Source organism: Abramis brama (assembly GCF_963993115.1).
Source record: "Abramis brama genome assembly, chromosome: 18".
Taxonomy (NCBI): Eukaryota; Metazoa; Chordata; class Actinopteri; order Cypriniformes; family Leuciscidae; genus Abramis; species Abramis brama.
Window position 1 is genome coordinate 4,565,900 of NC_139980.1, and position 23,262 is coordinate 4,589,161.

Consider the following 23,262-nt stretch of genomic DNA (forward strand, 5'->3'; position numbering starts at 1 on the left):
GCCCGCAAATGCTGCATATGACGCTGCCAATCCCCACTATAGATGATGATATCATCCAGGTAGGCAGCGGCATATGCAGCATGCGGCCGGAGAATTCTGTCTAGGGATGTCCCGATCAGGTTTTTTTGCCCTCGAGTCCGAGTCCGAGTCATTTGATTTTGAGTATCTACCGATACCGAGTCCCGATCCGATACTTCTATAATACATAAAAAAAGAATAAAGAAGAGCAAAAAACAGATCCAGGATGTTCCTTATTTTTTATTTAATTCACCTTATTTTAACATTCAACAACTCTTCTCTTCTTTAACATTCAACAGCACTTCTGTGAGGTAGCTTGAACAATCAAGTAATAAATAACATAAATTCTTCACTTTTGGACTTTAGTGCAACAGTAAATATTAAAAAAGTCTAATATATAAACAAATAGCACCTCAACTTAAAATACCCGGCAGGCATGTAAACAAATAAAAAATAAAAGTGCCACAGTGTTTGCAAAGCCAGTAATGTGCTTGTTTCACACTGCACGCGTTAGCAGAGCGTGCAGCGCGTATTTTTTTCGGCGCCCATGTTAACAGATGGTAGAGCATTCACACCGCACGCAGAGGCGGCGCGGCAGCGCGTAGCAGGAGCAGAGCAGCAGTGCCGCGATCGTTTCGGCGCAGAGTCTATTTTTGCTGCGCCGCTTACGCTGAATTAAAGTGATATTGATCATGGCCAAAATACACCGCAGTTTTATCCAAAAAGTGCATTGATGATATCTATTGTGTTTTAAACAGTCAATCAAATGACTAACAGCAATTTAAAAAGAAAACAAATGTCCAAAAACAAACTTGTTGCCAGAACAATAAAAACAAAGATGAACCAAAAGTTATATGAAATTATTAATAAAATAAGCTTCTTGACAAGTCTTTTTTCTTAAATGTATTTGAAAACGAAAAAAAGCAATGCCAACTTATCCATTATAGAGTACTCTGTCTGTAGCCTACACAACCCGCGGTTCAGCCGCGCGTGACAAACGCTGCCAGTGTGAAAGCAAAACGCGCGTGTCCTGCTCCTGCTCACCATACGCACTGCTCCTGCGCTGCTTACGCTCTGCTAACGCGTGCAGTGTGAAACCGGCGTAACTCTGTGCCACCGCATAACTATAGATGTGTTAAAAAATAATGAGAATATATATACATATATATCCGAGTCCTGATCGGGAGGTAACGTCCGATTCCGATCGAGTCTGAAAACACGTGATCGGGCCCGATTTCCGATCACGTGATCGGATCGGGACATCCCTAATTCTGTCCATCAGACGCTGAAAGGTCGCCGGAGCCCCGAACAAGCCGAAAGGAAGAGTAACAAATTGGTGTAATCCGAACGGCGTTGTGAAAGCTGTTTTTTTCTTTGGACATAGGAGACAAGGGGATCTGCCAATATCCCTTTGTTAAGTCCAGTGTCGAATAAAATCGAGCAGTACCTAGCCGATCAAGCAATTCGTCAACGCTTGGCATTGGATAAGCGTCGAATTTCGACACAGCATTCACCTTATGATAGTCCACACAGAACCGAACCGAGCCGTCGGTTTTAGGTACTAAAACTATCGGGCTCGCCCAGTCACTGTTGGACTCTTCTATTACCCCCATGTCTAGCATTGCCTCTAATTCGCTCTGAACCACCTTTTTTTTGTGTTCTGACAAGCGATACGGCCGGCTGCGTACAACCACGCCCGGCTCTGTCTCAACGTGGTGCTGAATGAGGTCCGTCCGACCAGGCAGGGGCGAGAACACATCAGCAAACTCTGCTTGTAACTTTTTTACATCAGAGAGCTGGGAGGGTGAGAGGTGGTCTCCACCAGGGGCCAGAGCGAGAGATTGGGTTTTTAGACTCGCCTCTGGTCCAAGATCCTCCTCTCCGCTCACTACCGTTGCCAGCATCACTGATTCTACCTCCGACCATTTTTTAAGTAGGTTGAGGTGATAGATTTGATGTGCTCCGCCCCTATCTGTTCGAGCTACCTCATAGTTGAGATCCCCAACTCGCCGTGTGACCTCGAAGGGTCCTTGCCACTTTGCGAGTAATTTTGAACTAGAAGTAGGGAGTAATACAAGCACTTTATCTCCCGGTGCAAATTGACGAAGTCTAGCCCCCCTGTTGTACAGCCGACTCTGTTTGTCCTGAGCCTGTAACAAATTCTCCATTGATAGCCGCCCCAAAGTGTGGAGTTTTGTTCTCAGATCACATAGAGAACATACTGAATTTCATTTTTACTATTTGAAGGTCCGTCCTCCCAAGTCTCTCTAAGGACGTCTAACACCCCGCGGGGCTGGCGTCCATAGAGAAGCTCGAAGGGGGAAAACCCCGTGGAGGCTTGCGGGACCTCCCGTACAGCGAACAAGAGGGGTTCTAACCACTTATCCCAATTTTTGGCGTCTTCTTGTACGAACTTTCGAATCATGGTTTTCAACGTGCGGTTAAACCGTTCTACCAGTCCGTCCGTTTGTGGGTGATAGACGCTGGTTCGAATCGATTTAATGCCCAATAATTCGTAAAGTTCGCGAATTGTGCGTGACATAAACGCCGTGCCTTGATCGGTGAGAATCTCTTTCGGGATTCCCACCCGGGAGATTAATTGAAACAGTGCGTTCGCCACGCTCTTAGCAGAAATAGTGCGGAGCGGCACTGCTTCAGTATACCGCGTTGCATAATCCACCAGGACTAAAGCAAAGCGGTGTCCCCGTGCTGACCGTTCTAATGGCCCGATGAGGTCCATACCAATTCGCTCGAAGGGGACCTGCATTAATGGGAGGGGGCACAAAGGTGCTTTTGGGTTGGCCGGTGGATTCACCAACTGACATTCGCGACAAGACGCGCACCACTTGCGCACATTCTCGTGAATGCCCGGCCAGAAAAACCGGGCCATGAGACGGTTTAGTGTAGCTGTTTGTCCTAAATGCCCAGCCATTGGATTACAGTGAGCCGCCTGGAAAAGCATTTCCCGGCGGCTTTTGGGTACCAACTACTGAGTTGTGTCCTGTTTTGACTGGGCGTCTTGGGTCACCCGATACAACTTATCTTTTAAAATTGTAAAATAAGGATAGGAGAGCGGTTGGTCAGGGTGGAGTAGCTGGCCGTCGATAGAGCGGACCTGATCAAAAGCATGTTTCAGCGTTTCATCCTGAGACTGCTCCAGGGGAAAATCATCATGCTCTGTAAGGATGGTTCTTTCAAGAGCGCTCCGTTCCCCTGAACCAGCTCCCAGAGATCCCGACTCAGCTTCTCCCACCTGAGCAACTGCCTCGTTCTTCTCGTCCCTTTCTGCCCAAGAGGCATCCGCCAACAAATATCCCAATAATTCATTAAATGCTGGCCAATTGGTCCCCAAAATTAGCGGATGCCGGAGGTGCGGATTAATCGCCACCTCTACTCTACTCTATGCTTTTTTCCCCTAAATTGTATTTCCACAGGCATTATTGGATAATCCATCACCTCCCCGTGTACACACCGTACCTTAACCACGCGGCTATTATCCAATGCCCTAGGCTGAATCAGGCTTTGATGAATGGTTTGGTTACAACCTGAATCCACCAAAGCCTGATATGTACCCCCCTTGATACTTACTGGTATCTGGTACAGGCCAGCCTGATCGGGGGCAGCTTGTGGTGCATCGGGGACCCGGATCAGCGTCCCCACCTCCCTCACCGGACACCGATCAATAAAGTGACCCGGATCCCCGCAGCGCCAACAAGCCGGCCCAGACTTCCCCGCCGCCCTGGTGGCAGGAAGCGGGTCAAGAGATTGGCGTGGAGAGAGCGGTGGAGCAGCCGGTGAAGTAAAGAGCCCGCTAGGTAAGCCCCCTCCCCTGGGAGGGGCCCTGGGCGATGGCACCGGCTCTGCAGGAGTCCCCGTTCTCCATCTTGGAGCTGGTCTGGGTGTAAGCCCCGCACGAGACCTGGGAGGAGGGACAGGTTTAGAGAGGGGACATGAGAGAGAGGGGGAAGAGAGAGAGAGAGAGAGAGAGATGCAGATGGCAGGGGTTCGCCGACCCCTGGGCACGCCACCATCTGATCCTCCGCCAGCTGGATGGCCTGGTTCAGCGACGTCGGGCGGTGGCACTGGACCCACTGCGCGGTCTTCCTCGGAAGCCGCGCCACGAACTGCTCCAGTACCACTCGGTCGATGATTTCCTCGACGTCGCTTCCGTCGGCCATCAGCCATTTGCGGCATGAGTCCCGGAGCTGTTGTGCCATGATGAAGGGCCGGCCGGACTCTTCGAGGCTCAGTGTCCTGAACCTCTGGCGATGTTGTTCTGGGGTCCGGCCGACCCGCTGGAGGATTGCACGTTTGAGGTCTTTATAGACCAGGAGGTTCTGGACTGGCAGTTGGTGTGCGGCTACCTGTGCTTCTCCGGATAGCAGAGGGATGAGCCGCATTGGCCAGTCCTCGGAGGGCCATCCCCGGTCCTCCGCGGACCTCTCGAAAAGATCTATAAACGCCTCCGGGTCATCCTGGGGTCCCATTTTGTTGAGGGGTAAAGGCGTCGACGACTCCTTAGCAGGGGGGGGGGTGGCCCGAACCTCCCGGTCTATCCAGCTCCGGAACAGCTCGCGGTCTTCATGCTGGGCTCGGAGGAGAGCTTCGAATCTCTTGTCCTGCTCCTCCTTAATCGCCAGCAGGTGTTGGTGCTGTTCCTGGTGAAGACCGGCGAGCGATGTTATGATGTCCGCAAATGGCGTGGCTGGCGGGGTCTGCATGGCGGCGGCGATCTTCTTCCCTCCCGGGTTTCGGCACCAGTGTGATGAGGTTCAACGTTGTAATAAAGGGAAGGAAGAAGACAGGGGTCGGCGAGACTGGGACACTCGTTTTTATTAAAGTAAAAAGTTCAAAAGAGGAAAGTTGCGCACAGAGCGCGTTCACCGTGCTATCAGCACAGCAAAAACAAAACAATAATCCAGATTCTCTCGCGATGATTTCTCCGTGGAAAGCAGCAGCAGACGAGGTCCCAGTCCAACTCTCTCTCTCTCTCATTCCCGCCAGCTTATATCCGGTCTCTCCACGCCAATTACTGGAATCAGACACAGGTGTTCATCATCTGCACTTGACCTACTTACTCACCGCTCGGCTCCGTCCTCTCTCTCCCGCTACAGACTTCGCAAAACCACGCCCCCCTTGCCACACATATATTCTACTAAGTGTGCACTGACTAATGTCTCTAGGGGAATTTTGCATTTGGAAGGTGAAGATGGCCGCAGGAACCCTTCGACTTTGTCACTGATTAGCTTATGAGTTTTTCAACCTGCCATCCACAACTGAGAACGTTGTCAAGGACATCGATGAAGCTTGGCAGAGGATTAGGCATTTGAAGTAACACCTCAGAGAAGTGCAAATTTCTCTGCTAAAACCCCAGCCTGCTTTCTCCACTGAAATCTCATGCTTTACAGAAAGGGTCCAAATACTTTTCATTTATTTCCAACTTACTTAAATATAGTTAATTGAAATAAGGGCTTATGAAATGCTTTTTGTACACAAATGTAAGTTGCGACTGGTTTTAACCCACCATTTACACTGAGAACTTTGTCAAGGACATCAATGAAGTTTGGCATAAAAATCACTTTTGTAGCTTTTACAAAGATTCATTATTCTAAACTTATACAGTGAAAACTATGCAGTGTTATTTTGCATTTGATAATTCAATTTCTGTACATAAATACTGTGACTTACCTGAAAAACATAGGCTGAAGCACCATTTCATTTGTATCTTTGTTCTGTTGTATTTATCTATGCTTTTAATGTTTTTTTATTTTCTATGCAGATTCACTCCCCTACAAAATCCATCTTATGAAACTGTTTTCATTTCGCAATATTTATTGCAGAAAAACCAAATATCACAATGTCAGTTTTTCCCAGTATCGTACAGCTTTAGTTAGTATGTGTTTGTTTTTTGTTTTCTAACCACAACATTTCAATAGGGAACTGAAGGGCCTCTGTTTGCCAACTCATTTTATCCAATTAGAAGAGAGACTGATAGTTCTCGGGTATACAGGCTCCGTTTAGGTGTTGTCTCAGTGGGTATCCTCAGATCATAATAAATGTAGGTCAAACATGATTGGCTGTAATGAGTTTATTAGGCAGGTTATTAATCGGCTGAATGTGTAGGATGGTGGGTGAATGGAATTATGGTGTTGAAAATACTCAGGCCGAAAGTGTCAGCTTAATTGATTTTCACATCAGTGAATAACGGTGAGACGGGAGACAGCGAGAGAGTGAAAGGAAGTGTGGGAATTAGAGAGATTCATGCCAATATGATGAAATTGTTGCAATCTGTATATATATATATATATATATATATATATATATATATATATATATATATATACATATACATCACAATGGCAAACCAAATCAGTTGCCATATCCCTTAGTTTTTTACTCCAACTGATTTTTTTTTTCTCCTCAGTCATTTCGATGTGTGTTTTGCCCCCTTGAGTTTTTAGCTATTTTCTGTAATTTCTTGGAGCATGCTGGTACCATGCCATGGAATGGCTCTTTGACATTTTTTGTTTTCCCCTCAGAAATCAGACATTTTCTCAGCTGTTAAATTGTGCTCCCGTTGCACTGAAGGGAAATTAATTACTTTCTCTCCCCGCCTCCTTCTTTTGGAGGAGAACACAAGAGTCACCACAGGGGACAATTCACTCCTTTTGCCATAGAAGTCTTTCCATTCTATATGTGTGTGAGTGCCAGTCTAGCCATTTCAAGTCCTCTCTCTTCCTCCTTTCATCTTGCTTGCTTTGTCTTTTCATGTTTAGTCCTTCTGCTATCCGTGAGTTCTTTTGCCAGTTCTCTCCATCTGTAAACATGATGTCTTACCTTTTAGTGCTGTAGCCTGAAAGATGTTCTGCCTCTCACAGATTTAGTCTTAGCTTATGATTAGCTGATAAGCCAAATACTTTATCTTCTGCCTTCAGTCTCAAAGATTTGCATATTTACTGTATAGTCATGCATTTCAGAGTTGCACTTGGTATATAGCTGTTTGCAGTCCTAAAAATCGGGGAGAGAATTAGTGTTTTCAAGCCATAGATTTCCTCAGGAAGTTTTAATGAGCACAGTGCCCTCCACTAATATTGGCACCCTTGGTAAATAAAATAAATTGCATTGTTTGTCTTTTTGATCTTTCATTTAAAAAATTCACAACATTTTAACCTTTCATTGAAGTAAAACAGTTGAAAATGGGGGGAAACTGACATTATAATTTTTTTTCTTTTTTTTTTTTTCTCCAATGCATGTTAGCCACAATTATTGGCACCCTTAGAAATTCTGATGAGTAAAATATCTCTGAAGTATATACTTGGGATGCACTGATACCACTTTTTCCAGAACGAGTCCGATACCGATACGTTCATTTTTGGTACTTGCCGATACCTATACCTGTATTTTCACTGTATTTGTAATATTTAAGTATATTGGGTAGAGAAACCAAAATAATATGATTCTTATTTTAATAATAAACAGTGTTTTGTTTTGTTTTTTCAGGTAGTCTAACAGTAGTTTTCAGGTACAGAAATTTGAATAAAGTAAACAAATGTGAAATAACACTGCATTAAATATAGATGGATATTTATAAAGTTACAAAACTTATTCCGTTAACCCTCTGGGGTCTGAGGGGTTTTTGGGGTCCTTGAGATGTTCTGACATGCCCTGACATTTGTGCTTTTTTCAGTTGCTTATAAACATATTAATGGCAAAGGTGTAAATTCACTCTATTTAGCACAAACAGGGCTACCATAATATGTAACCAACTTGCATGTACATGTTTGTATTTTTGATAGAATAATGTTTATGCATGGTTTTTTTAAAAACAAAAAACTAAAGTTTCTGAAATAAGGCCATAAAACACATTCTAAATATATGTAAATAAGACTTTTGATTAATGGATGTCGTTGCCTAGAATTTATTCTTCAAAATTATGTGAAAATCATCCTGCCTAATCATTCACATAACACAATACATTGATTTAAATCTTGTAAAACACTTTTTGTTTGGAAAGGCCATATGCGGGTGGGCGTGATTCACACCTGAGGAGTCAATGGGGCCCGCATAATGAGGCTGCATACGTAATGAGCCTTTCATTCAGGTGTGTGACTGAGCCACAAGAATGCAAGGACAATATATAACTGGTTTGTTGTTTTTTCCACAAATTTTGCTTGCAAATTGTACAATATCCAAGGTAAACATTTCTAGTAATTGTGCAGTTAATTGTTCTCATACTGTATTTTCAGATTTGGAATATATTCTCTTCCCAAATGTGTCACTAATAAAGCATAATAAAATTATTTAAAGAGAAGGCTTATAATGACCTTTTAAGATTTTGTTTACATCTATCCTTATATTTACATCTATCCTTATATATATATACTTAAAAAAAAAAAATTTTTTTTTTTAAGGTTATACAATTACAACAACATTTAAAATTGTAACAATATTTCCAGTGTAATCTTTCTTTGTATTCGCGATTCATATTAAAACAGTATTTTTGCCAGCTGTAGTAGCTCCACAACAGCACGCATCTTTGCGTTCATTCATTCCGATTAGAACAAAGCAAACAGAACTGACCTAATTCCTCAGCGGGATCCGTTTGCTCCTCGAAATGATACTTCCAGAACTTCTGAGGTAAATTTTTGCAGGATTATTATCAAGATAGTATTATTCCTCACAGCATCGTAAAGTACATAAGTCTGAAAGTGAACTCGCGGTGTGTGTTATCCAGCTGATGTGGGCGTTTCACAGGGTTGTTTGGATCGGCTCACATTTGCGTTTGAATAGCGCGCGCTCTCCGTGGGCGGAGCACATTAAAACTTAATTAGCTGAGATGAGAACGACTGACATCTCTCTCTTTGCATACATATTACATAAACTGTGAATATTTGTTTTTTATAAAAATTACTTCGTTTGAAAGAAGAGAATTCAAGCTTCATGCCTGTATGTCTGTATGCCTGTTTGACTGAGTATTCGCTGAGTTATGGTTCATTTTCGGACGCGTTTCAGAATGGACTACACGGACAGAGAGGAGGCAGAACTCGCTTCGTGTTTATTTTTCTTTATTTGGCAAAAAGCACAACACTTTGTTTTTATTGTGAGTATACACAAAAATAATACACATTTAACAGAATCGATTGATGTATGAAACTCCAATGGAAAATCAAAGTCAACCGAGTATTTATGAGTTTCATTTACACTGCTAAAAAAAAAGTGAGCTGGTATCGCCGGCGATACCGCCGACCTCAGGGGGTTAATAGCAGTGATTGATTTCTTCGTCATTTGTTTAATTAGCATTAAAACGCAGCAGCAGGTTTATTAGGCTGCTGTCCCTTTAAGACCGAATGCGCGAATCCAATATGAATATGTCCATTTGCATATATTGATTTGATTTGGTTTTAATCCAAACGACACGCGTGGTGAGTGAATGATCCACAATCAAGAGCATTCAACAGAAGTCTCTCTCTCTGCTTCCCTCTCTTTTCTTAGTGTGAGATGAAAGATGTCGAGAATGAAGAAAAGCGAAACTCCTTGTTTCTGGAGCTGTTGGAGTCCAGCAATAAATGGGAGGAGTTTCAACACCTTATGCTCCTCCTACAGGCATGGCCACCAATGACTGACAAGAGCAGGTGAGACTTTGGTGCTGATTTTCAATTTACTTTTTCACTTATAAAATTGAAGCATAAGCTGGTCATTCTCGCAAAATAAACCCTAACAGGATGATCAGGACAAGATTAGACCTGATATTATCCTGCAGGAGTATAATCATATAAATAATGATTTATATGAATAAAAGTATAATATTTTAATAATAATAACCATCTGAAAGTACATTATCCTACTAATTGCTGAGTTGGAATATTTTATTATGTGAGAAAGAGACTGCATAAGAGTGATAAGAAAAACATGTAAGAGATTGGTTGCCAGGGACAGCTGTCAGATATACAGTTTAGCGGTCATTAGCCGCGTTTCCACTGTCGGGCCAGTGCGAGCCAGGGCTTTAAACGGGCCGTGCCGGGCTAATAGCCTCGGGCCAATAGCACCGGGCCTGCGTTTCCACTGTCGGGCCAGAAGCTCCACAGCGCTTCACTAAAACACACCCGTAACACGCCTCTCTGGAACAACGTCACACTAACCCATCATTTCACCAACAAATGGAAGTTTTATAAAACTAATCAGAAATCACTGGAAACAGCGTTGAAAACAAACACGATAAAAGCGGCCGTTTGCTGGAATTTTTTTGCTTTGTTTACTTGAATATTTAAAACCCAAGCATCGATGTTTTACCACAGGTTTACAATAAAAAGTGATACATTGATCATAATGAATTAATTTCTGTCAAAATTGCACATTAGTCACTCAGAAATAAATTACCGTTAGGTCTATTTCACAAAAGAAAGAGGACACGCTTACTTTTTCAGTCGCGTCTGTTTCTTTATCTGGTAGTTACAGGACACATAGATAGGCTACATCACATTTAGAAAGAATGATAATTTCTACAAATATATGCTATACGACCTGAGGAGCTTTAGCACTCTCTCGACTCCCATACAGATATTTTCAGTCAGAGAAACAGAGGAAGCTCCCGAAAAAAAAGTTACTTTATTTTATGATGTAGACGTAGGCTATACTGACAGATAAAATAAAAACATGACTGTGATAGCCTTTATGATTGGTCTGATTTCTTCAAGCGTTCACTATGTTTTTATTTACTATGCGTATCTTCAAGCGTTTACTATGGTAACGGTTAGCGCGCATAGTCTTTTGCATCACAAACAGAAGGCATTCAAACATGAACGCGAGTTAAATTATTTTAAAAGTCTTTAATGCTAACAGAATCATCCGGCGCTGCCGTCTCCTGTCTCAGGTGAACTCCGCCTCTGTTGGTAACCACTCCTCTAGCCCGAGCTGGCCCGCTTTGGCCCAAGGTATTCGACGGGCCAGAAATCCTGGCCGTTGGCCCCGAGTAAGCCCCGATCAAGCCCCGGAAGTGACAGTGGAAACGCGACTGGCCCTGGCACGCTCTAGCATGGCCCGACCCTGGCCCGACAGTGGAAACGCGGCTATGATATTAAATGTCTGACCACAGAATGCCATGATTGACCAATCAGAAACAAGTATTTTAAAGAGACCTGTACACAAAAATCCCTTCAATATATATATATAGTTCTCATTAGATGTCTTTGAATTGGACTGCTATTAGTCCATTAAGTGTGATCGCAGGTTTGATTGAGGTGAATTGTTGTGTATTATATAACTGAATGAGTTTTTGAGGTTAGTCGAGGCTGCCAGAATGTGCGCTGATGATCGGAGAGCCGTTCCGTATCCGGATCAATAGACTGAAACAGCAAATATAAGCTGGCTGATTATGCATTGTGCCACGCTTTCAAATAGCTTGAGGCTTTTTGTTTTCATGAAGAGTTTTGAATTAACATTCTCAGAGAAGAATACAGAGCGTTTGTGTGTGTGTCAATGTGTCCGTGTGAGTTTGTGTGTGTTTGTCATTATGCTCTTTGGCATTTAAACAAAATGTGAGTTGGATAAAGGCCAAATGTAGAGGGGATAAAGGAGAGTTTGACTATATACATTCATTTGTTCAGGGTTCACAGACATTCACATGTGATCACACAGTGTACCGGGTGTGTATCTTCACTTAAGATTTGCACATTTGCTGTCTCCTGAACACCTGTGTTGTCGCTCCTCATTCTGTCTTGCTTTAGTAAGTCCCAGAAAAGGCCATCCTAATGGAAATCTATTTAAATCGACACACCACAGAGCTCTGTGTGGCAGCTCTTTCTAAGAGGATACACGATACTGGCCACACCATGATCGTTTTAAAGTATCTCTAATGTTTAAGAGTTTTTCCCCTCTGAACCTTTGCTTGCAAAGTCTTAAAGGGATAGTTCACCAAAAAATACAAATTCTAAATGAAAACTTCATACATTAATATTTTTTTCATTTAATTATTCTCTTAACAAGAACTGAAATTGAAGTTGTGATTGCATCTATATTCATGTAGTATCCATAGATAAGACTGAAAATTATGTCATTATTCACTCACACTAATATCGTTCCTTACTTAAATGCTGTTTTTCCATGAAATATAAAAGAATTTTGTCAAATCACTCATTTCTTTTTTTACAGTGACCACGAGCTGTTGAGTTCCAAAAAAAAAAAAAAGACAAAAAAATGACTCATATGATCTTCTGAAGTCATACGATATTTATAAATATGGTAATGACACAGATTGGATGTCACTAATATCAAACATAATTGGCTTTTTGCATTTCTCGTAACCAAACACGACATCCGCCAGTGCCATGTGAGATTTGAGAGCTTTGGCAGCTCAACTTAAATTTCGGTTTATGGCTTCAGAAGGCTTGGAATACACTGCATGAGTTATATAGACCATTTTATGGCACCTTTTATTGTGCTTTTATAGTTAAAATCGTCGTTTTATAGAGAAGATCTATGTGAGGATTCTTCAAAATTCTCCTTTTGTGTTACTCGGGGAAAGATGGACATAATGAGAAAATTTTGCATTTTTTAATGAAATGTCCATTTAAGGAAGTTTTCATGACCAATCCATGTATCCATTAACTACTGTAATGAATGTAATTTAGGTTTCCAGGTTCCTCATTGTCACTGTAACTGTGGATTTTGTTATTATCTACAATAACTGTGGAAAACATTCTGCGTATGAAAGGCCAACTTCAATTATGAGATGAAATTGAGTGTGTGCGATTGATTATGATTATGTGTGTTTATCTCAGTCGGCAGTGGAGTTTGTTAGAAAGCTCCTCTCATCTCTCATCAGAAATCAGGAGATAAGCATATGCGCTGTTTTATAGCTGCACGCATGTAATATGCCATGATAATTATGATTGGATTTCTTTTTCATTATACAGATCCTTTTCTATTAAAAGTTTCACGGTACCACATGAACTTTCATGATTCCATGTCATTGCATGTTTAGCACTTGGTGTGTGTGTGTGTGTGTGTGTGTGTGTGTGGTCTTCTGAACACATTTAAACACATTTGTCTCTCTCTACACAGGCTTGAGACAGAGCAGAACCCCTGGGTGTGTCTCACATCCGCCCTGCTTACACACTCCTCCAGCTTTTCCCAAATCAACATCGGGAATGAGGTTCTAACCATGTGCCGCTCTCTTTACCCGACCAAACACAAACTTAACCCACAGGTAAGACTGTGGGTGTCAAACACTGATGGCATGTGCTTTGTGTTAGGTAGTTTAGTGAGTTTGGCTGTGCTGTGTTGAGGCGTGACATTCACACTTCACTTCCATTCTCTTTTAGTGCATTGGGATCATTTGCTCTTTGTTGTTGGACGCCGGTCTAAAGCTGCCCGCTCTGAAGTTGATGACAGAGAGCGAGGATGAGCATCTGCGCAAACTTACCCAGGATCAGATCAAAAACATCACTGATGTAAGTCTCATTCTGACTGTGTTCTCTCTCGTAGGCCCTCAATATTGCAGATAACCCAGGAACCACAATGTGGACTTTTTTTGAGAATTCGATAGAATAGCTTCATATATTTTCCCATCTAAACCATGGTGTTGTGACTTCCACACTCTAACCAGTTAAAACAGAACCCTGTTTTTATCAACTGAGGCTGTTATAGTACTTATATTTTGAATGAGCTTTTATTTTTATATATTAGTTTAGTTTAAGTTTGTCACTTTATGAATTTTATATAAATATATATATATATATATATATATATATATATATATATATAATATTATTATTATTATTATTATTTTTATTTTTTGGTATTTAACAAGACAACACATAATGATGCATTCAATTAAAAGTAAGAAATTACAGACTGTCTCAATTTAAACCCTTCCAGAACCCTCCCCCCCTAAAAAAAAAGGAAAAATAAATAATCATAACCAAATAATTGAAAATAAATAGATTAAAATAAACATTCCTCTCTCTAGTATTGGTCTTTCCTCTTTCCAGTAACAGTCAATTATTGTGTATTAGCATTAGTGTCAGGAGAACACAGTAAACCTTTTATGTAGTCTAGGACAGGTTCCCAGGTCTTCTGAAAAGTTTTAAGGGATCCTGAAAGCAAAAATCTTAACTTCTCGAGCTTTATACAGCTAAAAACTTCTTGGAAATTTTAAATATATTTAACATTGGCACAATGCTTAATCAGCCAGTTTATATTCGCTGTTTCTGTCTATTGATCCGGATACGGAACGGCTCTCCGATCATCAGCGCACATTCTGGCAGCCTCGACTAACCTCAAAAACTCATTCAGTTATATAATACACAACAATTCACCTCAATCAAACCTGCGATCACACTTAATGGACTAATAGCAGTCCAATTCAAATACATCTAATGAGAAAACAGCTTGCTTTAAATACCTGTGTGTGTGTGTGTATATATATATAACTATGTAACCGTTTTTTTTTTGTGTGTAATTTTAGTACTTCATCTTAAATTATTTCAGGTTGTTGCCATAACAACATTTATTTTTTTAGTTTCAATTAACAATAACACTGTTGTATTGATTATAATGAGAGCGATGTAGCTTTTTTCACTTGCAGTGTGGTGTAAATCTATTTTAAATAGAAGGAATCAATACATTAATCAGATTTAATTATAAAAGGTTTTAGTGACGTGAACATAGTTGAGAAGTTCACAGATTGGAGAGTCTTTTAAAGTCTGACCAGACCGTTTTAATTCATTGGCCCGTGGTCACCCTGCATTTTCTAAAGGTGACCCCCAGGTTAAATGATTTAAATATTCCTGTGTTAATAGCAATAATGAAAAAAGGAGATCATTCGTGACCCGTTGCAGGACGAATCTAACGGTCAAGGGTGTATTCTTGTCAGCCAGCCACCGCTGTCACTAGTAATGTGGATTCAATTAAACTAAACTGACTGTTGACACCAGAAGTGACTGTGAATCAGATAGGAGCGTTCAGAGCAAACTTGCATCTGACCGTAACCTCTATCTCTCACTGACTGCAGGTCAGATAAAAGCCAAGCCTCACCGCACCATTACTTAATTTATCCTCTCAGGTCTGCTAGAGGGCCAGATAAGCAATGGCTACACATTAAAACCAAACACGTATACTCTTTCCAAAGACCTTCGGAAACATGATTTGATTAATTTGCATTTTGTACATGCTTTTAATCTAAAGCAATTTACTCCACACTAATTTCTGCAATTCCCTGGTATCAGCCAAGGGTTAAATGCTTTGCTCAGCTGCACAATGGTGGGAAGTAAGTCTCAACAATGAATCTGCATACTTTTCTTTTTTCCCGTGATTATAAGGAAAATCTGCTAAGTTATATATGGTAAAAGTGCTGGGAGTACTACACTCTTAAACTGAAACCATTATAAAAAATAATGCATTTTGTTAACCTTTTCTGGGTAAATCAAATTATTTATGAGAAATCAAATTTTACCAAAAATGACATTTATTAGAATTGTGATGCAAAAACAGTGTTTCTGAGCTTAAAAGGATAGCCTTCATTTACACATCAAGTCACTGTGAAACAATGAGGACCAAGCCAGGTCAGTTACTATTGCATTTAACCCTCTGGTGCTCTTTGGTCACTTTTGACAGAAAAAAAATTACATTACATTTTGATTATTTAAAAATTATAACTTCATTGGAATGGTATGAAATTTGTTGTTGACTTTTGTGGCACTGGCTTTGCGAACACAAAAATTGTCTAAAGAAAATGGACTAAATGGTCACACTCTTCATGGTCAAAAATGACCTCCCATAGGAAATGAATGGAACGTACCGAAAATATGGGAAATTCTGCCAAAACTTGTGCATATCTCTCGGAAGGATCTCACTGTTCAGAATGAGTGACGAAGTTTGTTTTTAACAAGGTCCCTTATAGCCTGATCATAGAGCACAGCTTGAGCTGCTACGCTACCACCACAGCTCACCGCGATGCTGTTAGGGTTCACCTAAAAATTCATCAGAATCCAAAAACTGACTAGGGAACTGACTGGATAAGCTGGGTCTCAGAAGGATCAATTAGAGCTCACATTCTCACTGACTCTAGATCAGATAAAGCCATGAAACTGAGAGAAGCTCACTTAAAATGAGGGTAATCTCCTTCTCTCGGGGCAAGGGTGATGTTCTTTCATCTCCAAACCTGGCAGAGAGATGGAGAAAAGCCAGAAGGAAAGGAATAGGTGAATTTGGGTATGTTGTTGGCTTTTTTTATTGGCAACAAGATGTTTTTGTGTGTGTGTGTGTGTGTGTGTGTGTGTGTGTGTGTGTGTGTGTGTGTGTGTGTGTGTGTGTGTGTGTGTGTGTGTGTGTGTGTGTGTGTGTGTGTGTGTGTGTGTGTGTGTGTGTGTGTGTGTGTGTGTGTGTGTGTGGCCTGGTAAACCCTACATTATGGGGACAAAATAATATATATTATATAAATAATATAAGGGGATCCAATATGCCGTTTATACAGTATAAGAATTGTCGTCTATGATAAGTCCCCATAAAGCATGCATGCGCACCCAACGTGCACGTGCATGTCAATTATATCAATTGTGGTTGGTCTGTCACAATTATTGTGCCTGATCATGATTAATGTGCAGTTATATTCTAAGGAATTAAAAAAAAAAAAAGTTGCAAATGCAATGAAATTAACATTTTTATGTCTCTTTACAGTGCAGTGGTGCATTATAGAGTAATCGATAGCACTCAAGGTTTCACTTTTTTTTTTTTTTTTTACCATTATTTACCATTTTTTATAAACAATTTAGTATTATTTGACAGTTATAGAATGGACTGCCTTTAAATAATGCACCAGAGTGAAGAATTTGGGACAGATATATATTACCAGTACATCATTTTTTACGACAATGATATTTTACTATAATATAATATTCAGGTTTTCTGGTTCCCAAACAACATTAGTATGAATGGAAAGACTAAGATTAAAGTGGACCCCATAGAAATATTTTAAGCATTTTGTAAATATTTAAAATATGACTTATTATTTTAAATATTGATAATTCTAAAGCAGACTCCCAATAAAAATATTTAAAATATTTGTAAATATATAAAATATTACTTAAAGTATTACTAAGACCAAAGTGGACCTCCAAAAGAAATATTACAAATATGTATGTAAAGAATTAAAATATTACTTATTATTTAAAATAGTATTAGGACTTAAGTGTTTTTATATTAAATATTGTTTATCATTCTATTTCTGTGCATTATTAGTTTGCAAATCTTTATATTAAATATTTTTTAGAATACTATAAATCATTTTTGTATAATATTTGATTTAATGTACCATGAATCACATTTATTTGTATGATAATTAATTCATCAAACTAAATCTCATTTGTATTTCTTGTTTCTGTATTTTAACCAGTAAGTGTATCATGTTGTAATCTATCAACAGAATCTGGAGTAGAGAGAGTTTGCTTCACATGGGCCGTCCCCTCTGAACGCTCAAGACATTGATTTATTTAGTAACCCTTCTGCCATACTCCAACCTCCACACACACACACGTGGACACACACTGTGTCCTCGTTTCCCCTTCCAAACTGTTGCTTATGAATGCTTGACATTTTGCTACATTCTCTGAAGATCAGTTCCAGGTGCCGTTATGTTAGATTTTTTTATTATTGTTTTTGCCTGAATTCATTTACGCTCTCCTCTGGCAAGCTTAAAACCACCGCCGATGTTCAACCACATTAACTTCGCTGAATAATTCATTTCTAACAAAATCTTAATTCTTTTCAACCCTTTCCTGCTGGTGTTGCGTTGCGAGTACCTCCAGCCAGTGATGTCAATACACAGGAACGAGTGGCAGCATGTGTCATCTTCACAGAAGTAATCAAGTATCATTCAGCTTTGACTCCTCCAGCTCCGTCTTCTCCAGGCGTCTTTGGGCACACCTCACCACCGGTTATTCCTTTTTCCTCACCAATTATTTCTGAATAGACTCATCAGTGCCATTCAATTGGCTTTCTGTACCGAGAGCGATTACATACCGCCCGCTCTGTCTTTGTTTGTATTGGACGATCTGATGTGCATTGTTCCCGCTCATAGTAAGCTTGTGTTTTATAATGGACTTATTGCTCCAGAATATAAATCATGTTGAATAAGCATGGCTTTTATTATTCTCTGTGATGAGGTTGTTTTTCATGGAGATTATTTTGTTTAATTAAGAACAACAGTCAAAAATAAGGGGGAAATTATGAAGTGATTATGTAGGTTATTGTGTACTTTTATTATATATTTTTTTCCTTGTTATTGATTGTTATTGAAATAATCTTGTAAAGCATTCGCTCAGACACCGCTGTTTAACTGACAAAACAAAAGCTTCAAATATTGCTGCAAGTAGCAATTAAGGGGGCACAAAGCACAAAAAAGGCATGAGTTATGCAAGCTTGGCTGGGAGCATTAGACCAACTGCAACAATAAATAATTAAAAAAAATGTAGAACATTTTAGTCAAAATGGGTGAAAATCTTAAATAGAATCACTTGTAATATGATTTAATTGCTTTTGACCTTTGACCAGTAGGTTGCGCTGTTGCCATATTGATGTCATGAGGTCAGTGTGAGGTGGCAATGACACGTACAAAGTTTGGTCTCAATATGCCAAAGCGTTGCAGAGATATAGCCTCAGAATCGGCTTGGCATCATGCCATCAATTTCATTGATGCGTTACTCGAGGACGGTTTGTGCGATCAACAATCTTTTAATAAATTTGTGGTTTTTGCCAACATAGTCAGAATACGATCTGAGCTGATTTTGGTATAAAAAATAACAATTGGACTAGCGGTCTCAAAGGAGTAAAAAAAAAAAAAAACGTTTTCAAAGAAATTCAAAATGGAGGACAGCAATTTCGACCAAGTATGGTATGATTGGCTATTAGTCTTTTTAAAAGTTTCATTATAATCTTTGACCACAAGGTGGCACTGAGTACCTTCAGGGCATGGTGCTGATGACACATACCAGAGCCCGTCTATGGAGAGCCTGGCCACTCCCTATTAAGTCCTATTGTACCGAATTTTGGTTGTAGTTCCACCAGAGTTCCACTGGGGGCGATCGCCCATGAGTGCAAAATGAATGGGAGTCTATGGGGCTAGACGGCTAAATTTGTCTCTTTCACCCGATTGCCGTTGAGAAATCTCAGATTTGATTGTAGGTTTTGCAAGTTCAACATGGGTTATATGTCGAAAGTTGAATGAACGAGTACTTATGTCCTTTCGATTTCTTACAGGTTGAGTTGTTGTTGCCCATAACACGCTAGCATTCTGCTAATGAACGCTGATTGGTCAGTGAAGGACTGATTACGACCAGAGATACCGCTTGTGCTTGATGGCATCGTGTGTGTGTGTGTGTGTGTGTGTATTTTCGGCGTGGTCTTTTAAAACAACAAAACAAAAGCTCGTCTAGCACGTGTGTTTACCTGTGTCAGCTGTGTTGTCGATGCCTCGAGAGAAAAGAAAGTGCAGAGCGCGAAAGCACCAAAGTGACTGAAGGATTGCCGTAAAGCAGTATCTCTGGTCGTACGATGTGTATGACGTCATTTACATTTTAAAAGACTTTTTAAAGCAAATAAGTGACTCTAAAAAATCTAACACCCAGCAATGTGTCATTTCTTTGCATCTCCTTTCGAATACAACATTCAAATTACTAGACAAAAAATTATATCCTGAGAAAAGTGGATTTTGAGGGGTATAGCGCCATAGACCTCCATTCATTCTGCACTCGTCCTGTGAGCGCCCTCATATGGAACCAGAGTGGAACCAGTTCAGAAGCCGGAAGATTACTGAGAATGGAAGTTCTCCCCTTATTAGACATTCTCTGCACATACCAAGTTTCGTGACGATACGCTAATGGATTCTATGACAAAATTCTAAATGTCCAATGGCCAAAATGGTCGACATGAGAAAATCTGAAATAATTTGACTTGGTATGCTGCACTGAATAAGTTTTAACATCGATAATAATTTTTTCATATCTGAGTACCTGAGTTTTAGGTCATGCTTGTGATGACGTACCAAGATGGTGCATGCTCTTTGTCAAATCCGTTCCGGCATAATTTGAAAATGGTTGGGTTTATCAAAAAGCTTTTAATAACTAATTTGCCAGCACGGTCTTCAGATGATCTGAGCCAATTTTGGTGAGAATAGGACTTACCGTCTAGGAAGAGTTTGAAAAAGTAAAAGAAATTTTCATGATGGCTCTCTATGCTAAAAGTTATTAGCATAGAGAGAATGAGTTAGAGACTCCAAATTTGCTGTGGTTAATGTTCAGACTGTTCTCGATCTGTGTGCCAAACCGCATCATTTTCCCGCAAGTGGCTCTACATCCATAGACTCGAACGGAAGGAGGAGGAAAAAAAGGAATAAGAAGCAGAAGAATACTATCAAATAAAGTGCTGGCCCCTAACTAGACTGTTGAAAGCGGATTGTTGTGAGAATGCGTGTGGATTAGCACGGCTCCAGCGTCAACAGTGCGGATGTCAGGATTGGTCAGACTGTGAAGGTTTGACCCCAGAGCTGTAAGGAGTCCACTATTAAGACAATCACTCCTTCATTTTCTTCTCTGCAGGAATTGGCTCGCTCCATTGTGTGGATAGACCTGTTCTTTTCAAGAAATCACAGTTCAGGAAATGTGAATGAATGGGCCTGTAATGTGAAATAAGAGGACGTGAAAGAAAGGGACAGTAGTCCACAGTTCTGCTGAATGACTTTGGTATAGGCGGTGTTTTTTACACGGTCATTTTTTTCCGACATTCAACAATCTCCCAGCAGCTATTTCACTGGAAAACTCTAGGCACTGCAACACTTGCACCTTTATATATATCTTTAGTTTTCAGTCCATTACCTTACTTTAGAACAATTTCTGACTTCAAAAACAATGTTTTTGTCATTATTGATTTAGGAAAATTCTGTCGGCCCAGCACAGGTGTAAGGGTAGCCTATTATTGTGATCTCTTGTGGTATCTATCTATTCAGAAGTTGCCTGGACCATACATTTTTCTGTCTTTTACAGGATTTACCATATTTGACAGATAAAATATAAAGAATCCATTTAAAAATGAAGATTTATCTTTTAAGGTATATACACAACCGTTCGAAAATGCGTGGTCAGTACGATTTTTTTTTTTAAAGAAATTATAATTTTTATTCCGCAAGCTGAAATAAATTACTGCACAAAAAGTGACAGTAAAGACTTATATTATTATGAAAGATTTCTGTTTCAAATAAATGCTGTTCTTTTCAACATTCTGTTCATCAAAGAATATAAAAAATGTATCATGGTTTCATCAAATAATTAGAAAAAAAAAACGCATCACGGTTTCCACAAATATACAAAGCAGCACAACTGTTTTCAACTATGATAATAATAAAAGTTGAGCACTAAATCAGCATATCAGAATGATTTCTGAAGGGTCATGTGACACTGAAGTATTGAGTAATGATGCTGAAAATTCAGCTTTGCCTTCACGGGAATAAATTATATTTTAAAATGCAATGGAAAAAAAGAATTATTCTATTAATATTTCACAATATTACAGTTCTTACTGTATTTTTGATCAAATACATGCAGCCTTGGAAAGCATATGAGACTTTCAAAAACATTCAAAAAATGTACAGACCCCAACATTTTGAATGGTAGTATATTTACTTAAGCAACATTACCATTGTAAAGAGATTTTAATAGGAATTAGAAGTAAATAAGAAATAATTAATTGCAATTTTTAAAAATTAGTTAATGCATTAGTTATCATTAACAATAAACAAAACCTTTTTCATTATATTCATGAAACAGTTGTGCATTGTTAATTCATGTTTGTTCATAATACATTAAGAGATGCTAACAAATGGTATTAGCGTATGTAGAAATAAACATTCTAGATTAATAAATGCTGTAAAGTGATTGATCCTTGGTAATTCACAGAGAGCAAAATAAAATAAGTCCAAGAAGCTGCAACTTGGTAGGACTAAAAAAAGCTTTTGCTACATATGTTCATGTTAGATTCATGTCAAATTAAAACATCAAGCGTTACAGTATTTTACTGACAGATAAAAATAGCACATGACAGAAAAATGTAAAAGTTGTCCTTCGAAGTGAGAGATTATTTGTAGCGCAAATCTGCAGGTGAACTCAAAATAAACTTGATTTCTATCTCTACCAGATGATACCTCTTATCTTTTCTGATTTATAACTAATTAGATTGTTGCTGAGCTCCAATATGTGTGTAATAGTGTGTGGTTGTATATCTGTCATCCACCTCCTCCTCTGTAAAAATCAAACTGCGTGGCGTATTCAGGAGGACTGCAGAGATCCAGCGGGGTTTTGGGCCCGCTCCTCGTCCCACTCTGTCCTGATGCAAACCAGCTTTATGATTTAAATGATAAAAGAAAAGCCAAGCATGCATCATTTATGAGATGGAAAAGACCCTCCGTTGTTCAAATTAAAACCGCACTGCAACTGAGAACCAGCACAAAAACATTCATTTTCAACAAGCTCTTCCCGCACTCCATGTGTGCATTAGCAGATATTACTGAACATTATGTGGATTTGTAAATAGACTCTGCTAATGTGCTTTTTTAACCAAATGTCCAAACAAAACTGAAATCACTTACCAACGGCCCCCACAACAAATGCCTTAATGAACAACTAAATAAATAATGTCTTAATGAAAAGAGCGTTGGGTTAGTGGATGGAGAATATCATTTGAGCAAAATAAAAACAGTAGTATGATAGAAAAAACAAACATGTTTGTGTTTGTGTTTGTGTGCACATGTATGGTTTTATTCAGTTCATCTCGCTCAGATACAGTGTCACTAACAAACATGAAACCAGACTTACACACACACACACACACACTTGGATGTAAACGACAGACACCCCTTGAGAGCACAGGCATTTTTTTCTGGATCGATGGGTTTACCTTTATCTGGGATTTTATATACGATTATGGTCTGAAATATTTATGGCTGTGTGTGTGTGTGTCTGTGCGCGCGCGCGTGTGTTTCTGACTTCCAGTGTGATCAAAGTCACTTCATTAACCCCACCGCTGGGGCCTTTAAAGGACATTTCCCCATAACAAAAATCAAACCATTTTATTTTCATTTGTTGGCAGCAATTGATGTTTCGTTCCTCTGATTGTTGTGCAGCAAATATATTCAGCCTCAATCAAATACTGTTCGTTCAACTTGACAAGTTCACTTTTGGCATTTTCAAAGGCAGAGGTATT

The 23,262-nt window shown here is 39.7% G+C and overlaps 1 protein-coding gene across 2 annotated transcripts in view; it reads left to right on the top strand.

Moving 5' to 3' along the window:
- Positions 1–23,262, top strand: part of nbas (NBAS subunit of NRZ tethering complex) — a 191,255-nt gene that overhangs the window by 161,698 nt on the left and 6,295 nt on the right. For both annotated transcript variants that reach the window (XM_084090565.1, XM_084090566.1), the window contains exons 49-51: positions 9,511–9,650; positions 13,078–13,222; positions 13,338–13,466. In XM_084090565.1, coding sequence (XP_083946691.1) covers positions 9,511–9,650; positions 13,078–13,222; positions 13,338–13,466 — 414 coding nt within the window. The remainder of the gene's footprint in view (positions 1–9,510; positions 9,651–13,077; positions 13,223–13,337; positions 13,467–23,262) is intronic.